This window comes from Varanus komodoensis, unplaced genomic scaffold (genome assembly GCF_004798865.1).
Source record: "Varanus komodoensis strain SLA01 unplaced genomic scaffold, ASM479886v1 scaffold15, whole genome shotgun sequence".
In the NCBI taxonomy this organism is placed as follows: Eukaryota; Metazoa; Chordata; class Lepidosauria; order Squamata; family Varanidae; genus Varanus; species Varanus komodoensis.
Genome location: NW_025335440.1, coordinates 28,923,487 through 28,939,239, shown reverse-complemented (window position 1 = coordinate 28,939,239; position 15,753 = coordinate 28,923,487). Strand labels below are relative to the sequence as shown.

At 40.3% G+C, this 15,753-nt stretch overlaps 1 protein-coding gene across 6 annotated transcripts in view; it reads right to left on the bottom strand.

Annotated features, from left to right (window-relative positions):
- The window catches only part of VPS50 (VPS50 subunit of EARP/GARPII complex), a 100,461-nt gene that overhangs the window by 73,241 nt on the left and 11,467 nt on the right, over positions 1 to 15,753 (bottom strand). For all 6 annotated transcript variants that reach the window (XR_006414203.1, XR_006414204.1, XM_044424870.1 and 3 more), the window contains exons 3-11: positions 14,033 to 14,155; positions 13,721 to 13,792; positions 12,017 to 12,070; positions 7,223 to 7,293; positions 5,116 to 5,233; positions 4,997 to 5,032; positions 3,487 to 3,569; positions 302 to 344; positions 30 to 128 (exon numbers count right to left, since the gene is read on the bottom strand). Coding sequence is in view for 4 of the 6 variants with exons in the window: in XM_044424870.1 (XP_044280805.1) it covers positions 30 to 128; positions 302 to 344; positions 3,487 to 3,569; positions 4,997 to 5,032; positions 5,116 to 5,233; positions 7,223 to 7,293; positions 12,017 to 12,070; positions 13,721 to 13,792; positions 14,033 to 14,155 (699 nt within the window). In the remaining 2 variants the exon portion in view is untranslated. The remainder of the gene's footprint in view (positions 1 to 29; positions 129 to 301; positions 345 to 3,486; positions 3,570 to 4,996; positions 5,033 to 5,115; positions 5,234 to 7,222; positions 7,294 to 12,016; positions 12,071 to 13,720; positions 13,793 to 14,032; positions 14,156 to 15,753) is intronic.

Here is a 15,753-nt window from a genome sequence, read left to right as displayed (position 1 = left end):
GGACATCATTTCATACAAAGAAAGCTAACCTGTGTTTTCCCAAGTAGTCTATAAGCCTGCTGCACCTTGGTGTAATGGCTGATGTCAAAGTTCTTGCAGATTTTGGAAAGTGCTACATCTAGTTGCTCCTACAAAATTGAAAAATTAATATTCAGTAAAAAGAAATTTCACCATATGAATTCTTGCTGAGACATTCCTTGTGTTGCAATAAAGCAAAATTCCATCTAACTGTTTTAACAGTTTCAACCATTCACACACAAAAAGATCACTTTATTTTCAGGACTGATAAATGAAATCTCACCTCAATTTGCTCTAAGGTATCCTGCAGTTTTGAATTCAATTCACTGCAAAACAATAAAGTTAGAGTGTCTAAATGTAAACCAAGACATTATGAGATCATTTCAGAAAAAAGACTGATGTCATAGTATATCATTTTAATTTAGCGGATCTTTGCAAGGCTGCTCTTCCAAAGTACAGTGTATACAAAGTGTTTTAGGCTAGTAACACAGATACATATATGTAGTCTCACCCTGTTACCTTCCTTGTAGAAGGAAATTTGTACAGCTGAAACTTACAAGAACATTGACAAGACATAGTTACATATTTAAGACAGTCACAAGTGTTAATAGCACTTGCATATTTGTGAAAGACTGACAAAAATAATTATTGTTTTGGTCCTAGAAAACTATTGATGCATTCTGTAATTTTGAAAGTTATAATGAAAATTATGAATTTACTTGTGTAATTTTCTGGGACAAAAAGGTGCATAACAATGGTGATAAGCAAGTGACTGGCACTCCAAAGTGGCATTCAGGCATTGCTTAAGGTCAGTCACAGGCAAGGGGGTTGGAAGTAGCAGGAGCAAGAAGGCAAAGGGTGCTGGGTGTCTTGCCATTCTTGCCATGAGGCTCTGTTACTGACCCTGATAGCCCTTTGGTGTTAAATTGGTGTGCTGGGTTCAGATGACCTGACAACCTATTGTGGATATGATAACCCCCAGAACAAGTCAGAAGCTGCCATGCTGGCTTGCCATTAGAATTCTCAAGAATATTTATCAAGGTAAATAAAACTTTACCTTTATTTATTATACCTTCATAAATAATCAGACTTTTTATACATGTCTTGAGTTTTTCAAAATAAAATTAAAACTTTTCAGGAAGCACCATCGCCAGTAAACACACCTCATACTAACTGGAACAGCACTTGGAATATATAGCTGTATTTTAAAAGTACTACCATTATGCACCATTCCTTACTTATACATCTGACCTGCATGTTGGCAAAATGCTCTCAGCAAAATCATCATCGTAAAATGATAGCAAGTTCCGTGCTCACTGCCAATGGCATTCCCAAGCATGATGATTTACTGTTAACATTAAAAAAAACTAAACATCTCCAAACAGGGGAAGAAAAAAACTAGATTTTAAAACGATTTGTACAGAAAATTAGGAATACAACCATGCAGTTTTTCAATAGCTGATCTCTAGATTGTATCAAACTCTGGTCATCTGCTAACAGAATGGAAACACTGATGGAATAGATTTCCCTTCTTCCCTGTAGACTCCTACAGACAGCCCAAATCTCTTCCAGATGATAGGAGAACCCACCAGAACAGATGGGGGGAATACAGCAGGGAGTGGGTTTTGTTTTAATATTCAGCTTTGTTCCCCTCTCAGCACAAAATGAACAAGCAACTAACAAATAAGGATGACTATTCCCAGTACATGTTAGTTTCACATGTATTCCTAATTCTCTTATGTTCTATTTCTACATGCATCTTCAATTGCAACATTTCTTTCACAAAATGGACATTTTACCCTAAAACTTTCATTAACCTTATGCTTTTTGGTAAACATGTTAAAATACATATTTAACATGTTTTGAGATATATTTTTTGAGCTGAGAATTGTACTGCAAAATTCAGAGATATGGAAAAAAGCAAAGTATAACTGTTTTCCAGTGTGAGTATTATTCCAAGATATGCAAATCAAACTGCATTAAATGTGGTCCTCATAAAACTGTCAAGTATCCTCACCAACAACAAAAAATGAAATAAGCAGCTGATTAAAAACAGGTTTCTGGAAAGGATTTTATTAACCTTCCCTCTTGGGTCAAGTGCCTGACTGTTAATGAAGGTCAACAAGCAAGAGGCTACTTAGAAGCTGGACCAAACAGGCTATGAAAGGTCCTAGGTGGTCTCATGGCCTGTCCACTTCTTTAAACGAGATGTTCATAATTGCGTGTTTTTAGTGCATTGAGTATGCAGTTTTGGGTTATTGATTGCTTCTTCTTTCTCTGTTAATCTGAAACACTATTTAAAAAGAACATCTCTTCCACAAGACAGAAGTATACATTACAATACTCAAATACCAGCTTGTACATCAGAAGGCCCACGAGATTGAAATAAGCACAGATGAGGCTTTATTAATCTTAAAAGCCTAGCCAGTCATTGAAGTTCCTTGATAGGAAAAAAGGCAGGATATAGATATAATAAATGCATAAATAAATATTATAAAGAATTACAATATGTAATATAAAGAAAAATATCAGAATAATTTTACACCCATGCACACTGCTTGCATGGATCATTCTTACTTGATACTTCTTCAAATACCATTTGCCACTTTCTTCATGCAAGCAACAAGACCTAATACAGCTTCCTTAACCCAGTGGGATGGGATAGACAGATGGAACTCCTGATGTTTCGACTTCTATACCCAGCATTCCTGTTTATTGCTCATGTTGGCTAGGGCTTCTGCAAGTTGAAGTCCTAAACAACTAGAGAACTAACTTCTGCCCATCCCTGCTATGGAAGGTAAACATGCGACTCTTTTTCATCATTACAGGAAGTTATGGGGCATATTCCCCTCTTAAAGGTTTGTGAATGTTGCCATCGAGCCACATGATTGAACATGCTGCAGCCATGAATATGTCTAGGGGAGGAACCCGGTTCTGTGCTAGCATGTGGACTCTGCATATAGAAGGTCCCAGATTTAATCCCTGGTATTTCCTATTTTAAAAAAGTTCTGGTGATGGTGAAGACCTCTGCCTGATAGCCTGGAAGCCAATAGTAGCTCTGGATAAGCATCTTTCAGGATACAGCTTTACACTGCTATCCAAACAAATATATCATGCAGCCTTCAGTACAAACAATCCATTAATACCATAATAGCAGTGCTACCTTGCATAATAATTAAGCCACTTAAGGCTCATGTGACACTTTCATTATTAGCAGCTGCTACATGCATTCAAGACATTTATAGAAGTTTAACTGCACTTTACATGCCTTTTATGGCCTCGGCCTGCCAGCCCCAGCCACAATACCTGTCTTTTTCCACACTTAGAAAATTAATTTCCAGCAGTGACAACCAGCAAACTCATTAGCTAGCAATTTCTCTAAGAGTTGCATGGTTCCTTCCGTGTTCATGCTTAACAGCAGAATAGAAGAAGAATAGAATCAACTTTGGCAAATCTTTATTGTGCTACCTTATGCAACTGTAGTGTTTAAAAGTGCTAGCTGCTTTCTGGCATTCCAGGCACAATTGTATTGCCCCTGGGTAATCTTCCTCCTGTGGGAAATAAAACGTACAGTAAGAAAACAAAAGTGTGATTGGAAAAAAATTGCATGAGAGAGGTCTGGCTCATCTTGTCAAGACGGCTGCCTTTGCCATTATATGCACCCACAAAATAAAGTTTTCTGCTCAGCTGCTGTTAACCCATCAATACCGTCAAGTGTCACATGCAGGATTCAGAACTGACTGGCTAAAAAGAGCAACGCTACCGGCCTTCAGACAGAGTTGCACCAGTTCTATATACTGTGAGGTTGCTGCACCCTCAAAGCTCTATTGGGCTGGATCCAGATTCATGCCAAATCAGTTGCGCTGGCCTTCCTTGCCCCCTCCTTCCCCTGGCAACTCCTTCCACATCCTCTCTGCTACCACATCCTCTTCAGGAGACCCCGCTGAATGGAGTGAATTGAGTGTGCATGCAGCTATTCCTAAAAATCAGGCAGCAGCCCCTTCCCTTTGCAGAAGGCAGATCTTGGATTCAGCACAGGGACAACAAGGTTCTGCTACTAGAACTTTGCTTTTATCACAGATCTATGTCAACAGGGGTAGGCAGCTTTTTCAGGTGTGTAAGCACATTTGGCAGTTGGTGCCATGACAAAATGAGTATGCTGCAGAAGAAAGAAGCAGGTGGCAGCAACCAGTCATCTTCACTGGCTAAGAATGTCTCTGAGCCAGGTATGAGGCCCAGAGAGGTTCCTGGGAAAAGAAGATGGATGCATCTAGAGGCCCTGAACTTAGCTCTGAAGTGCTCCTAGCTGCCAATGAGAATTGTTGTTTTTTAACAAGAAAAGTGGGAGGGGTAAGAGACCACAAAAGATGCCTGGGGGTGCATTGGTGGCTGGGGCACAACAATGCCCACCATTCTAGCCAGGGCCACACATACCAAGTAAACCTGCTGTTCTCTGCCATTATTAAAGGCACAGGATCTGACCTAGAAACTCTAAGGAAGAAGTAGATCCTTGAGGCATTGGTCAGCTAAAGCTCATGGCCTGGCTAGTTGAAAGCAACCACCAGAAAGAATGAGAAGAGAGGGGAATATCATGTCGAGTCATTCTAGGCTGCCCCTTGAAAGAATGAGAACAGGGAAGACACTAGCTGTTGTTCATTTCTGATTGCTGCTGGAGTTGCTTCTACTTAAGAACAGACAGAACTGCTCCCACAGGGGATGGTGGTGTAGGAGAGAATTAGAGCCACCAAGGGAGCCATAGCAGCCTTCAGCTACGAAAACACTGGCGGGCAGCTTGTGACTCTCTGCATATTTTGGCCTACAACTCTTATCAGCCCTAACCATCATTGCCAATGAGGGAGATGTAGCCCTCTAGGTATTTTGCCCTACAGGTTGCCCACCCCTGCTCTGACACACTGAGAATGCTTAAGAGGGCAAGCTCTCTCAGTTACAATTAAAATACAGTCTGACAGATTCTTACCTCCAACATTTCACTTAAGCGAACATCTGTTTGTTGCTAGGAATTAAAGGAGAAAGAGGTCATTGTACATACCACTAAAATTAGAAAATAATATTAATAGTGAGGACATGAACTCATACCAGGGTTTTTATTGTTCTCAGAGATTTTAGCAGCCCCATCAGCAACTGACGTTTCCGCTGATTTGCGAGAAGGCCCAAGCTGGCTTGAGTGAAACCTTCCTTTGCTGTGTTCAGATGTCTGCAGAAGCCAACAGCTTTTATTAAAACAAAAGGTTTACTATTGTGGAATGCAACTGACTTTTTTCAGTCCTCATCAATGTTGTACAGAATTCTGAATATTCTGTACACAGAATACAGTTAACCTGTATTCTACATCAAAGACAGATGCGAATATAAAATCCAGTATACAAGAATTCACCCATCCAGAGACACCCCCTCCCTTTGCTGTAAATACATATATAACAACAGGGTAAAAATATTTTTGGAAGTCATATTCATACCTTATTCAAACAAAATTCTGCAGAATATAGACTCACTTTAGTTATCACACCAAATATGACTGAATATGCTTAATTGTGGTTTGGAAGTTCAGCCATGATCTCAAGTCAAGCTAAACCATATTTCAGCATGATGTGAACAAGCAGGAACAAGCCACAATGAGTTCTGGGCTACAGCGTTTCTCTTTCCCCCACTTTCTTCCTTGCATGTGGCAAACTTTTGCTTAATCATAGTCTGTCAGGTTATCTGAACTGATAAGCACTTAGAAGTTAATTTAGTTGCTGTAAGAGGCTTGTTGCTGTAAGCGGCTTGTTTAAATTAAGGACAATTAAGGTTCAGACAACACAGAAAGCTGTGGTCAAACAAAAATGGAAGCTCCTGCACAGGAAAAGAGAAGGGGGAATACACAAGTGCGAACTGTCCCACAGTTCATTTCTGCCTTACACTGTGTAAAACTCTGGGTTGGTGGGATGTTTGAACACAGCCAGTATTTAAACTGACAACCCATAATTATAACAATTCCTCCACCTGCAGAGGCAGCTGTGCCATGGAAACAGATGCAAAATTTAAGTTGTATAGCCATGAAAACAGGAAACAGAAGTAGGCAAGCAGCTGTAAAGACACGGTTTAAAGCTGCTTGTCATATGTTTGGCAATTCAAACAGTGGTTTGAGTTCTAAACTATGGTTAGTGCAAACTATGCTTGAATTTGCTCTCTGAAGTGAGTCACAGGGACCCCAATATGGAAGAGTGAGTGAGTGAGTGAGTGAGTGTGTAAGGAAGCTTCTTGCTTGCAAGGCCTGTCTCATATAAGCAGACTGAAGTCATGCAAAACCTCTTCCCCCTACAACAGCAAGGAAGCCACTTCATGCAATGACGTGCACATCAGAGTCTGCCGCTCCTATAAATGGTTGGGTGCGGGCAGTTCTGGACTTTGACTACAGACCTGTATTTGAATCACTGCTTGTCAAAATAGTCCACTGTGAATACTTGGAGCAGTCTCTCTCTCCCCCTGCCTCTCCCTCCCTCCCTCTTCCTATCCTGCTGCATAGGTACATAAGAGGAGTCAGGCCAAAAGGTTCATTTCAGCCAGCATTCTGCCAATTACTTGCCTGCAAAAATTGCTCAGTATGACATGGGTGCAGCCACTGGTGCACACAAACATCCCACCTCTGATTCTAGAAGCAGTATATCATCATCATGGCTAGCCTTCCCCTCCATAAATCCTTTAAAGCCATACAAATTGGCCAAGATTGCTACAGTTCACGGAGGAAAGTTCTGTAGTTTAACTATGCACTGTGTGAAAAAAGTATTTTCTTTCATCTGTCTTGAATCTTCCAGAATTCAGTTGCATATGTGAAAAGGAGAAAAATGTCCACACCATGAATAATGTCATGGGGTCACTGGGAGAGGAAAAAAGGAGGGAACACACCCCATATCCCAAAGGAAAGGGACAGAACAGGCCTCTAGATGCTGATATACTACAGCTCCTCTCATTCCTCAGTGCTGGTTAGGGCTGATGGAAACTGCAGTTCAACAACATCTGGAGGGCACATATCCTCAGTCCCTGAGTTGCCCTCCTGAATTCCTAGGGGAAAAGGCAGCATACAAGTTTGACCAATAAATAATGAAACTGACAGCAGAGCAGCTGGAAATATATTTCTAAAATGTTACTCATTTTATCTTTTATACTGTAAAGCAATGAAGCATCGTTAGAAGATGTACTGTACCGTCTTCCATTTGTGCAAATGACAGCAGCTAACTGCAAGCTAGTCTGTAAGGATGTCACTCGTTCAAGTTCCTGGGCAAATGTAATAGAATCCAGTTAATTTCTCCAAGGATACAAAAGCTATTCAGTTAAAAAGAGATACCTTCTTATTCATATAGTTAATATGCACCAGCCCGTGCCTTTCACAAGGTACAGAAACACCAGAAAACTGAAACAGTAATCTCCACTACCTCCAGCCCACAGAAGACTTACGTTGAATATAAGTAGGATTATACAGAAGGAGCTAATGATACACCATGGGCTATCAAGGATCCAACTGAATGTGCACAAACAACTGGGGGGGGGGGTCTTTTGTAGCTCTTTGGATCCTCAACAGGGGTTCACAGAGACCATCTACAAAAGCATCTTTTGTGAGTTACCTGACTTGCAATCATATGGGATGGGCAATGAGGACCCTATGCTTTAAACCAGCCTCCATATATACATACCCAGACCTTAAAATCAGTCTCACTGGCCCTGATACGCAATCCCCAACAGGTTCACTTGTTGTCCTCTTTTCAGTAGAAGGTGAAGACCTTTTCAGGTCTCAGGGTTTTTAATCAGTTTTTAAAACATGTTTTAGTGAATTTTTAATTATTTGTACTGTGGCTGGCCTTTATCCTAGTTTACATTTCAATTTCATTATTTTAAAAGCATCTTATGTTGTTTATGTTTTTAAGTTTTGCTTTTGTGAACTGCTCGGAGAACTTTTGCTACTGGGCAGCGCAGAAATAGACTACTATTCAATTACATTTATATCCTGCCTTTTGTAAGGAACCCAAAGACGGAGGAAATTGTTCCATTATTTCTTCCCAACAACCCTGTGAGGTAGGTTAGGCCAAGTTACAGCCAAGTGGGAACTAAAACTTGGATCTCCCAGGTGCCCAGTCCAATACTCTAACCATTGTTTCACACTGGCTCTCTGAATAAAATTAAAATGCATAAATAAATCCCCCAACCCAACAGCTTCCAGACTACAACATCCAACAAGCTTGACCAGATGTGACTTGTATCCCAAGGCTGCCTTAAAACTGAATCCCCCCAAAAGGTTCCATTTTCTGTGACGTAAGAAATAGTAATTCTGAATTGTTAAGAAGACAGGAGTAGAGGTTTGACAGCATCAGGAAGTTCCATATACATATATTCACACTAGACTGTAGTCTCTGAATTGCTTGCCCTAGTTGTAGGGCACAACAAGCTCACAAGTAGTTTCTCACTGGCTCTCCAACTTCAGCTTTAATTCAGAAATTACAGGGAAGACTTGAAGCCATATTTATGGATTGTTCTTAGGACTTAATAGTTTAATTGACAGTAGTAGCAGTAGATAACATCTGCAGTTTAAACACCCTCTTTGGAGCCTGTTTGTTTCACTCCACTAGAAGTCTACCAAGCTTTCCAGTTTATGATCCATGATGCATGGCTGTAATATGCTTACATACATTTGACTCAAATGAGGGAAATGCATGCATGTGGCTTTCAGAAAGAACTGTTATTGCCATGACATGCTTTCAAAACACACTCTTTAGAACTATCAGGCTTCTGATGTGAATCTGGGCACACCCCTTTTATATAAAAAAGGAACACAGACTGGCACTGCCAACACTAAATACCTCCTTAGTGAGTTTTATGCAATAACAGCTCCATTGTAAAAAGAAGCAGCAGCAGCAGCTTTTAAAATAGTGCAAAGCAACACACATTTAGTCATGCTTTTTTGAAATTGCAGAAAACAAGATGTTACCAAAAAGGAAATGCTGACTCCAGGCAAGCTATTGTCTTCTGCTTTAACAGTAAATGTTGCCTTTTTCTCAGGGGGCCCTTAAATGTGGTTGCACTTGGAAACATTAGTATCAAAAGGTGGCAAAGAAAATGATTCTATTAATGCAATGTATGGCAGGCTGGAGTACAGGCATAAAGAGGCAGATATGTAAGGGCAACTAGATGCAAAGGAAAATCAGCCTCATTTGGCTTCATCGCTAGAGCAAAGAAGTAATAGAATCTTCTGACGCCTTAGAAACTAACAAATTTATTCTGGTATCAGCTTTTGGAAATACAGTTGACTTGAGAAGATACATGAAGTGCTAACAAAGAGGGTTTATTTTTTAAATCACATGACATGCTGCCTCACCATTATAACAGTATTTGTGTTATGTATGGCATCCTTAAGTGATTATATTTTCTGCATCTCAGTTCTCTCTAATAAAGCAGTTGACATCTTCACACACACGTGCAACACCAGCATGTGTACATAAATCTGATAATTTGAGATGCACCTGATGTGATGCAGTAGACAGTGTTCACAAAAGTTTATACCAAAATAAATTTGTTAATCCTTTAATGTGCCAAGAACAAGACTCTCCACTGTTTTTGCTGTATCAGGCTAATGCAAACACCCTCTGGAAATTATATAAAAGATGTTCCAGGTGCCATTTCTCACTGTCGCATGGCACCTGCTCTCTGTCTGGTCACTCATCTATATTCTGTCTGGTCACCCTTTAACAATCCTACTCTGTATTTCATCCTTCTCAAATTGATGCTCTTCATATGGCATAGGACTGCAACTCCAATCATCCTAGGTCAGCTGCCTATGGTGTTGCAGTTCAACATGTCTGGAAAGCTCCAGGTTGGAGAAGGCTGACATACTGCATGGGCCTAAGACGGTGGACAAGTGCAATAGGGAGGAGTAGAGAGAAAGTATCTCTGTGCTCTGCACCCTGTGGCATGGAAGGCCTTACCATTAGGAAGGATGAGTAAACCACCAAAGAGATCAGATGCTGGACAGTGCGAATGGCCATTGGTGGCAGTGCCCTGGTCATTGCCTGTCACTGGGGGACAGCTGTGCATGTTCTGTGATGGCTTCCCTGCACCCTGTAACCTAGCTTGATGCCCTCAGATGTGCTGGAGAATGGTGTTCCATCTCTAGTAAGATTCAACTGCCAATCCAGGCAGCTTCTGAAAGTGCACATATGGGAAATGCCAACCTAGATCTTTGTCTCAGGCAGCAAATTATCTTGGGTCAGCCCTATCCAGTGTCAAGAGAAAGACTGAAACGGTACTACTACGAACAAATGTCTTGCAGTAATTTGTTATGAGATGCTTTTTCTGCCCTTTAATCATCTCTCTTTGATATGGTCCAATTTGAAAGATGCAATGGAAGGAGGAGTAATCACCTGGCAGTTGCTAAGGTGTGCCTGAAGAACAGACAAGGGAAATCAGATTAACTCTTGGTACTGAAAAGGATGAATCTGTTGCCTACAACTCTGATGGCCAATGTGGTATGATTAAACCATTTATGAGTGGGGGAAATTCTTGCCTAGAATCTTGCCTAGACTGAGTGAATGTATACAGGAATGAAAAGACAGCCTCCTTGGTAAATATTCCAAAAGTAATACAATCAATAAAGGACAAGAAAAACACAGAAGTACATCAAAACAATTAAACAGAAGATATAACACAACAGTAAAATAGCTATGCGTTGAAATTAACCTGAAGGAACTTTTACTTGAAAATGTAGGTAACCCTTCCCATCTCCATAAGAAACAAGGGAGTCAAAGATATAAGAAAGCTCATTTCCAACCTGGAAATCAGCTCATAGCTCAACCAAGCAAACACCTTTGTCTACAAACAATTGGCGTTGGAGTCTTGCTGGATGATGTGGCAGGACACATATGCACCTGCAGATTCAAACATTGTATTTAGAATGGGGTTTCTCATAGGCAATACAGGCATGGGGTCTTTCATTCTCTTAACAATTATGAAGTGAATGACTTATATTTGTTGCTTTGCTACCCCAACTTGTAAATTTTAAATAGCAGTGTGGTGTTGAGAACCAGTGTGGTAAAATAAGTACAGCGCTGGACTAAGGACATGGGAGATCTGGGTTCTAGTCCCCACTCAGTCATGGAGTTAAGTAACTTTGGGCCAGTCACTCATTCTCAGCCTAACCCACCTCACAGAGATGTTGTGAGAATAAAAATGGACTAGAGGAGGACTATGGAATCTGCCTTAGGTTCTTTGCAAGAGGAAAAAAAAGGCAGGATATAAATGCAACGTAAAAAGAATAACAATAAATTGATGACACTTAACCTGTAATTAAGAAATTTGTAGCTTTATTTCATGTACTAAAAGTATTGCTTGTATTCTATCGAAGGAATTAAGGAGTACATACACTTGGGCAAATACATAAACTGACCCCAGCAAAAGATCTCATCAGGCTTCTCCTTCACTGGAGGTATTTAAAGAGAGGATGAAGGGCCTCCTGTCACAACCGCTGAGGTCCCTTGCAATTCTATGGTTTGGTCCATGCCCATGACTGCAATGTGCTGCCTACCAGGAGTTTCTTCAAAACTAAATTCAACATCCCTGTACTAAAGTATCCTTTTCTAGCAGCTCCGCATAAGTTCAAGAACTACTTTTTAAGGAAGATATAGCTCATCTCCTCATTGATAACCTTCCTATTTAGGAAGGCATTCAGAGTGTGCTTTTAACTTTCTGTTACAAACATTGTTTTTCCTGCTTTTGTCACTGGTTTTATATTACGTTGTAATATAAAAGGTTGTTTTTCATGATTAAATTTATTGTTTTAAGCACCAAGCATTCCTTGGCTATAATGTAAGCTATAAATGACTTAAACAAATAAATACTGTCCAATTAAAGTTATTACACTGAATTTTACTAAGAGTACACTTAGTACTTAATAAATCACATAAGGCTGATGTAATTAAATAATGAAAACAGAGGGGGGGGTTTTCTGTCTCACCTTGACATATGCAGGCTGTTTCTCGAGTATCAGGTCTGCAACTTTTTTAGATACCTTAAAGAAAAAAAATTTAGACCAAGAAACAACTGTTATGGGAAGTATACTATTTCCAAAGAAAAAGTTTGCATCAAGTACTTTTAAAAGTTTCAAAAGCTCTTGATGAGCCATATGAAACATTAGGCAGCATTAGGCACAATATTTGGCAGCAAAAGTGATAAACACTCAAATAATGATGGCCATGCTTAGCTAAAAGCAAAGAGATTTAAAATTATAGGCTCTTACTGGAAATCAAGAGCAGAATTGAAATTAACCTCCTACCCTGTTCTAAACTGAAGAGCATACTTAAGTAAAAATTAAAAAACAGAGATAGGGCAATGAAGCTTTATATAGTCCATTTACCTTGTCATTAGTACATAATCATGAAATGATTCACCTATAGAGAAAACTCCGCATTGAAAAAAAAAACATGCCACTCTAAATAGCAAAGACTCTTAGCATGATAAAATTAATCTGTGGTTTTTGTTTTAATAAGTATGTTTTCCTCTTTTCACTACTTCTGAGTTCTAGTAAATGCACTCCTGTTACATCTGGTACTTAGCCAGCAATGAATAAAATAACCATCTTTCCATTGTTGTACAGTCAGATTTTGTACTTTAAGAGACACAGAAGTAATCACATTTAATTCTTCACCTCAAAGCATTAATTTCAGCAAATTTGTGCATACAATTCAACTACAGCATGTATCTTTGCAGACAAGGCTCTATCTCTACCCCCAGAATGCACATAGGGCAGTCTTGTTTTTAACAACTCACTAGGAAGCCATAGGCAATGTGGATTTCTGTGTAATCAAGTGAATGGGTTGGAGGAGGAGAACAGATCATTTTGCCATCTTCCACCAATACATTAGCTAGAAGCCCAGCAACAACCCCAGTTTACTAAGAGGCTATCAGTCTTTGTTTCCATGCTGTCTGAAGAGAAAGTAACTTCCTCTCTTCTATGGCCACTGTGGAAACATAGACCTGGTTCATATAACATGACAACCCATGGCTTAAGTTAGCTGCAGAGCTCTGCATCATCCTGGATAATCATCCAGATTATCACAGCTCATCGTGCAAACTAGGCAGCAGGGCTTGTCTGAGGGTTCCACAAGCCTCAAACAACCCTAAAGCACACCATGGCTTATCTCAGGTTGTCTAACCTTGAAAAAAGCTCTGCCACCAGGTATTTTAAAAATGCAGTACATAAGTTGGCTTCAACAGACAACCTATGAAGCTGCTTTATATCACTGGCACATCCAACCCCAAAAGCCCTCTCAGGTGCCAGGAAAGAAGTCTTTGCTAGCCCCTCTAAACAGACCTCCTCAACAGTGATATATCCCCAGAATTCGGGAGATATATAACTTGCAAGTCCCTCCTCTTTGAAGCTGCACGATGCTTGGAAGCAGGGAAGGACACACAATAGCAGCTAAAGACAAGAAATCAGAGGAGATGGTGGAGCTGATGATGGACAGAAGCAAAGTTTGGCTAGAGCAGGAGGGAACAAGTGCCATCAGGTCAATTATAATTTGCCAGTCTGCACCAACAACACTTTTCTCAAGGTTCACATTAAAGCAACACTTTTTGCTTCTGAGAAAAATAAGAATGAGCTTTACAGATGTCACTGAAGAGGGTGGAATGAAGGAAGGTGAAAGCATCTTCTACTTACAGCAGCTTGCTGTTGCTTTAATTTGTCCCTATACTCTTCCAGTTCCTGAAGGCTCAGAACAGGAGGAAGCTTCTGCATACAGGCCAAAAATACAAGCCAGTTTAGAAACTCATATTAAAAGACATAACAAACACTCAATTAGTAAATTATTTAAAGGACCAACAAGCACTACTAACGGGATGATACTGGTGCATCTTTTATATCAGAGCTATTCATACATCTGTTCTGAGAGCAGACAAAAATATACTAAGTTGAGACCCACAACTGTTTTCCTGAAGAACAATGTCATTATAACTCAAAGAATCTTCTTACCTCTAATTCATATTTAACAATGTCAAAGGAATCATTTGAAAAATAGACTTCTCCAATGCTGTTAATTATTTCCTGCTGTGCCTGGGGATCAGCTGGTTGTTCCCGAAGCTCTCGGAGTTCCTCCTTAAAAACATAATGTATTTGAATAAACTGTTACCCATGGCAGAGTAATGCATCACCAAAGCAGATTACTTTCCAAAGGCCATTTATAATGTAAGCCATGAAATAGTCAGGAATGCCACAGAAGGAGTTCTCTTTATAGTACAATTCTAGGCAGGTATAGATGCAGAAAAAGGGCCTACAACTCCCATCATGTCCCAGCCAGCATGGTTGGTTGGTGCATGGTGGGAATAGTACATTTTTCTGTTTAAATATGAACATGATTATACCCTTACCATTTGGAAAATAAGTATTATTCACACTGGCTCTCACAGGAGCTGTCCTTCTCTCTCATCTTTAATGCAGAATCTCATTATGTAACCCTCCACCAAGTTTCCAAGCAACAGACCCAGTAACAGAGGTTGGCTCACCTTCACATCTTCCAGGGTTTGAGACTGATGGTTGAACAGTGGTGCAGCTGGGATTGGACCTTGGGGCCAAAGTCCTGGGCCCTGCACCAAACCTCACTCTGCAATATGACCACTCAGAGAGCAGCAAGTGATGCAAGCATCAGGAAAGCAGAAGCAAGCTCTGCTTTATTGTAACTATAATGTTGTTATGATTTAAGTGAGTTTAAAATGCAATACTGCAAAACCGTCCATCCTCTAGGTATGTATTTTTAAAATCAGGGCTGGCGAAGAGTACTAACTGTCAGTGCAGTGTAACAGAGTGCTAGACAGGGATAAAGGAGAACTGGGTTCTAGTCCCCACTTGGCCAGAAAATCCACTGAGGGACTTTGGACCAGTCGCTAAATCACACCCTAGCCTACTTCACAGGATTGCTGTTGTGAGGATATGACTGAAAGGAAGAAGAGAATTATGTAAGCCTCCTCGTGTTCCTTCAAAGGGACATAAATATTAAAAATAAACAGTACTGGATTGTTGTTCTGATTTATCAGGAATGCAGAAGTCATTTTAAAGCACAGAACAGCAGGCTGAGGAAGAAAAATGTTAATTGTGTGATTCAGCACTGAAGCAATACACATGGCCATCTGAAAGCCCACCCCACCCCCATGAGATCCCTAAAGCCAGGTAGAAAATAATCCAGCTACATTTCAGCAAGTTCCATGACACTCCCCCCAACAAAGCAAACTTCCCCACTTCTCTGGGGCAGGCAACGAATGTCTAATATTGCCTTCATAAATATTGCTGCCAGACATCACTTATACTGAAATCTGAAGTACCACAATCTAATGCCCAAGCAACAGGCTATGCTGAAGTCAATTCTTCCCTGCCTGGTAGCAACAGGGTGGGGACAGGCCCTGCATTTGCTGCTCTGTTTTGTCCTAAGATGACTAGGAGGCCGGAAAAATTTGCCCCCTGCTAAGGCAAGATGAGGCAATGGTCCTGATCTGATTATCCCACAGAATATATTGAACAGAGCCACACATCTGTTCCTAGCACAATCATGATGTGGACAAACAGCTACAAACAATCATGTATCTCGTTAACCCAGCAGCCTCCAAACCTAGCAACAGTGAAGTTGCTAATAGCCAATCAAACAGATTGTATAAGAAACAGAGACATTTCATTTGTCCCCCTTCAATTTTGCACAGCCTCAT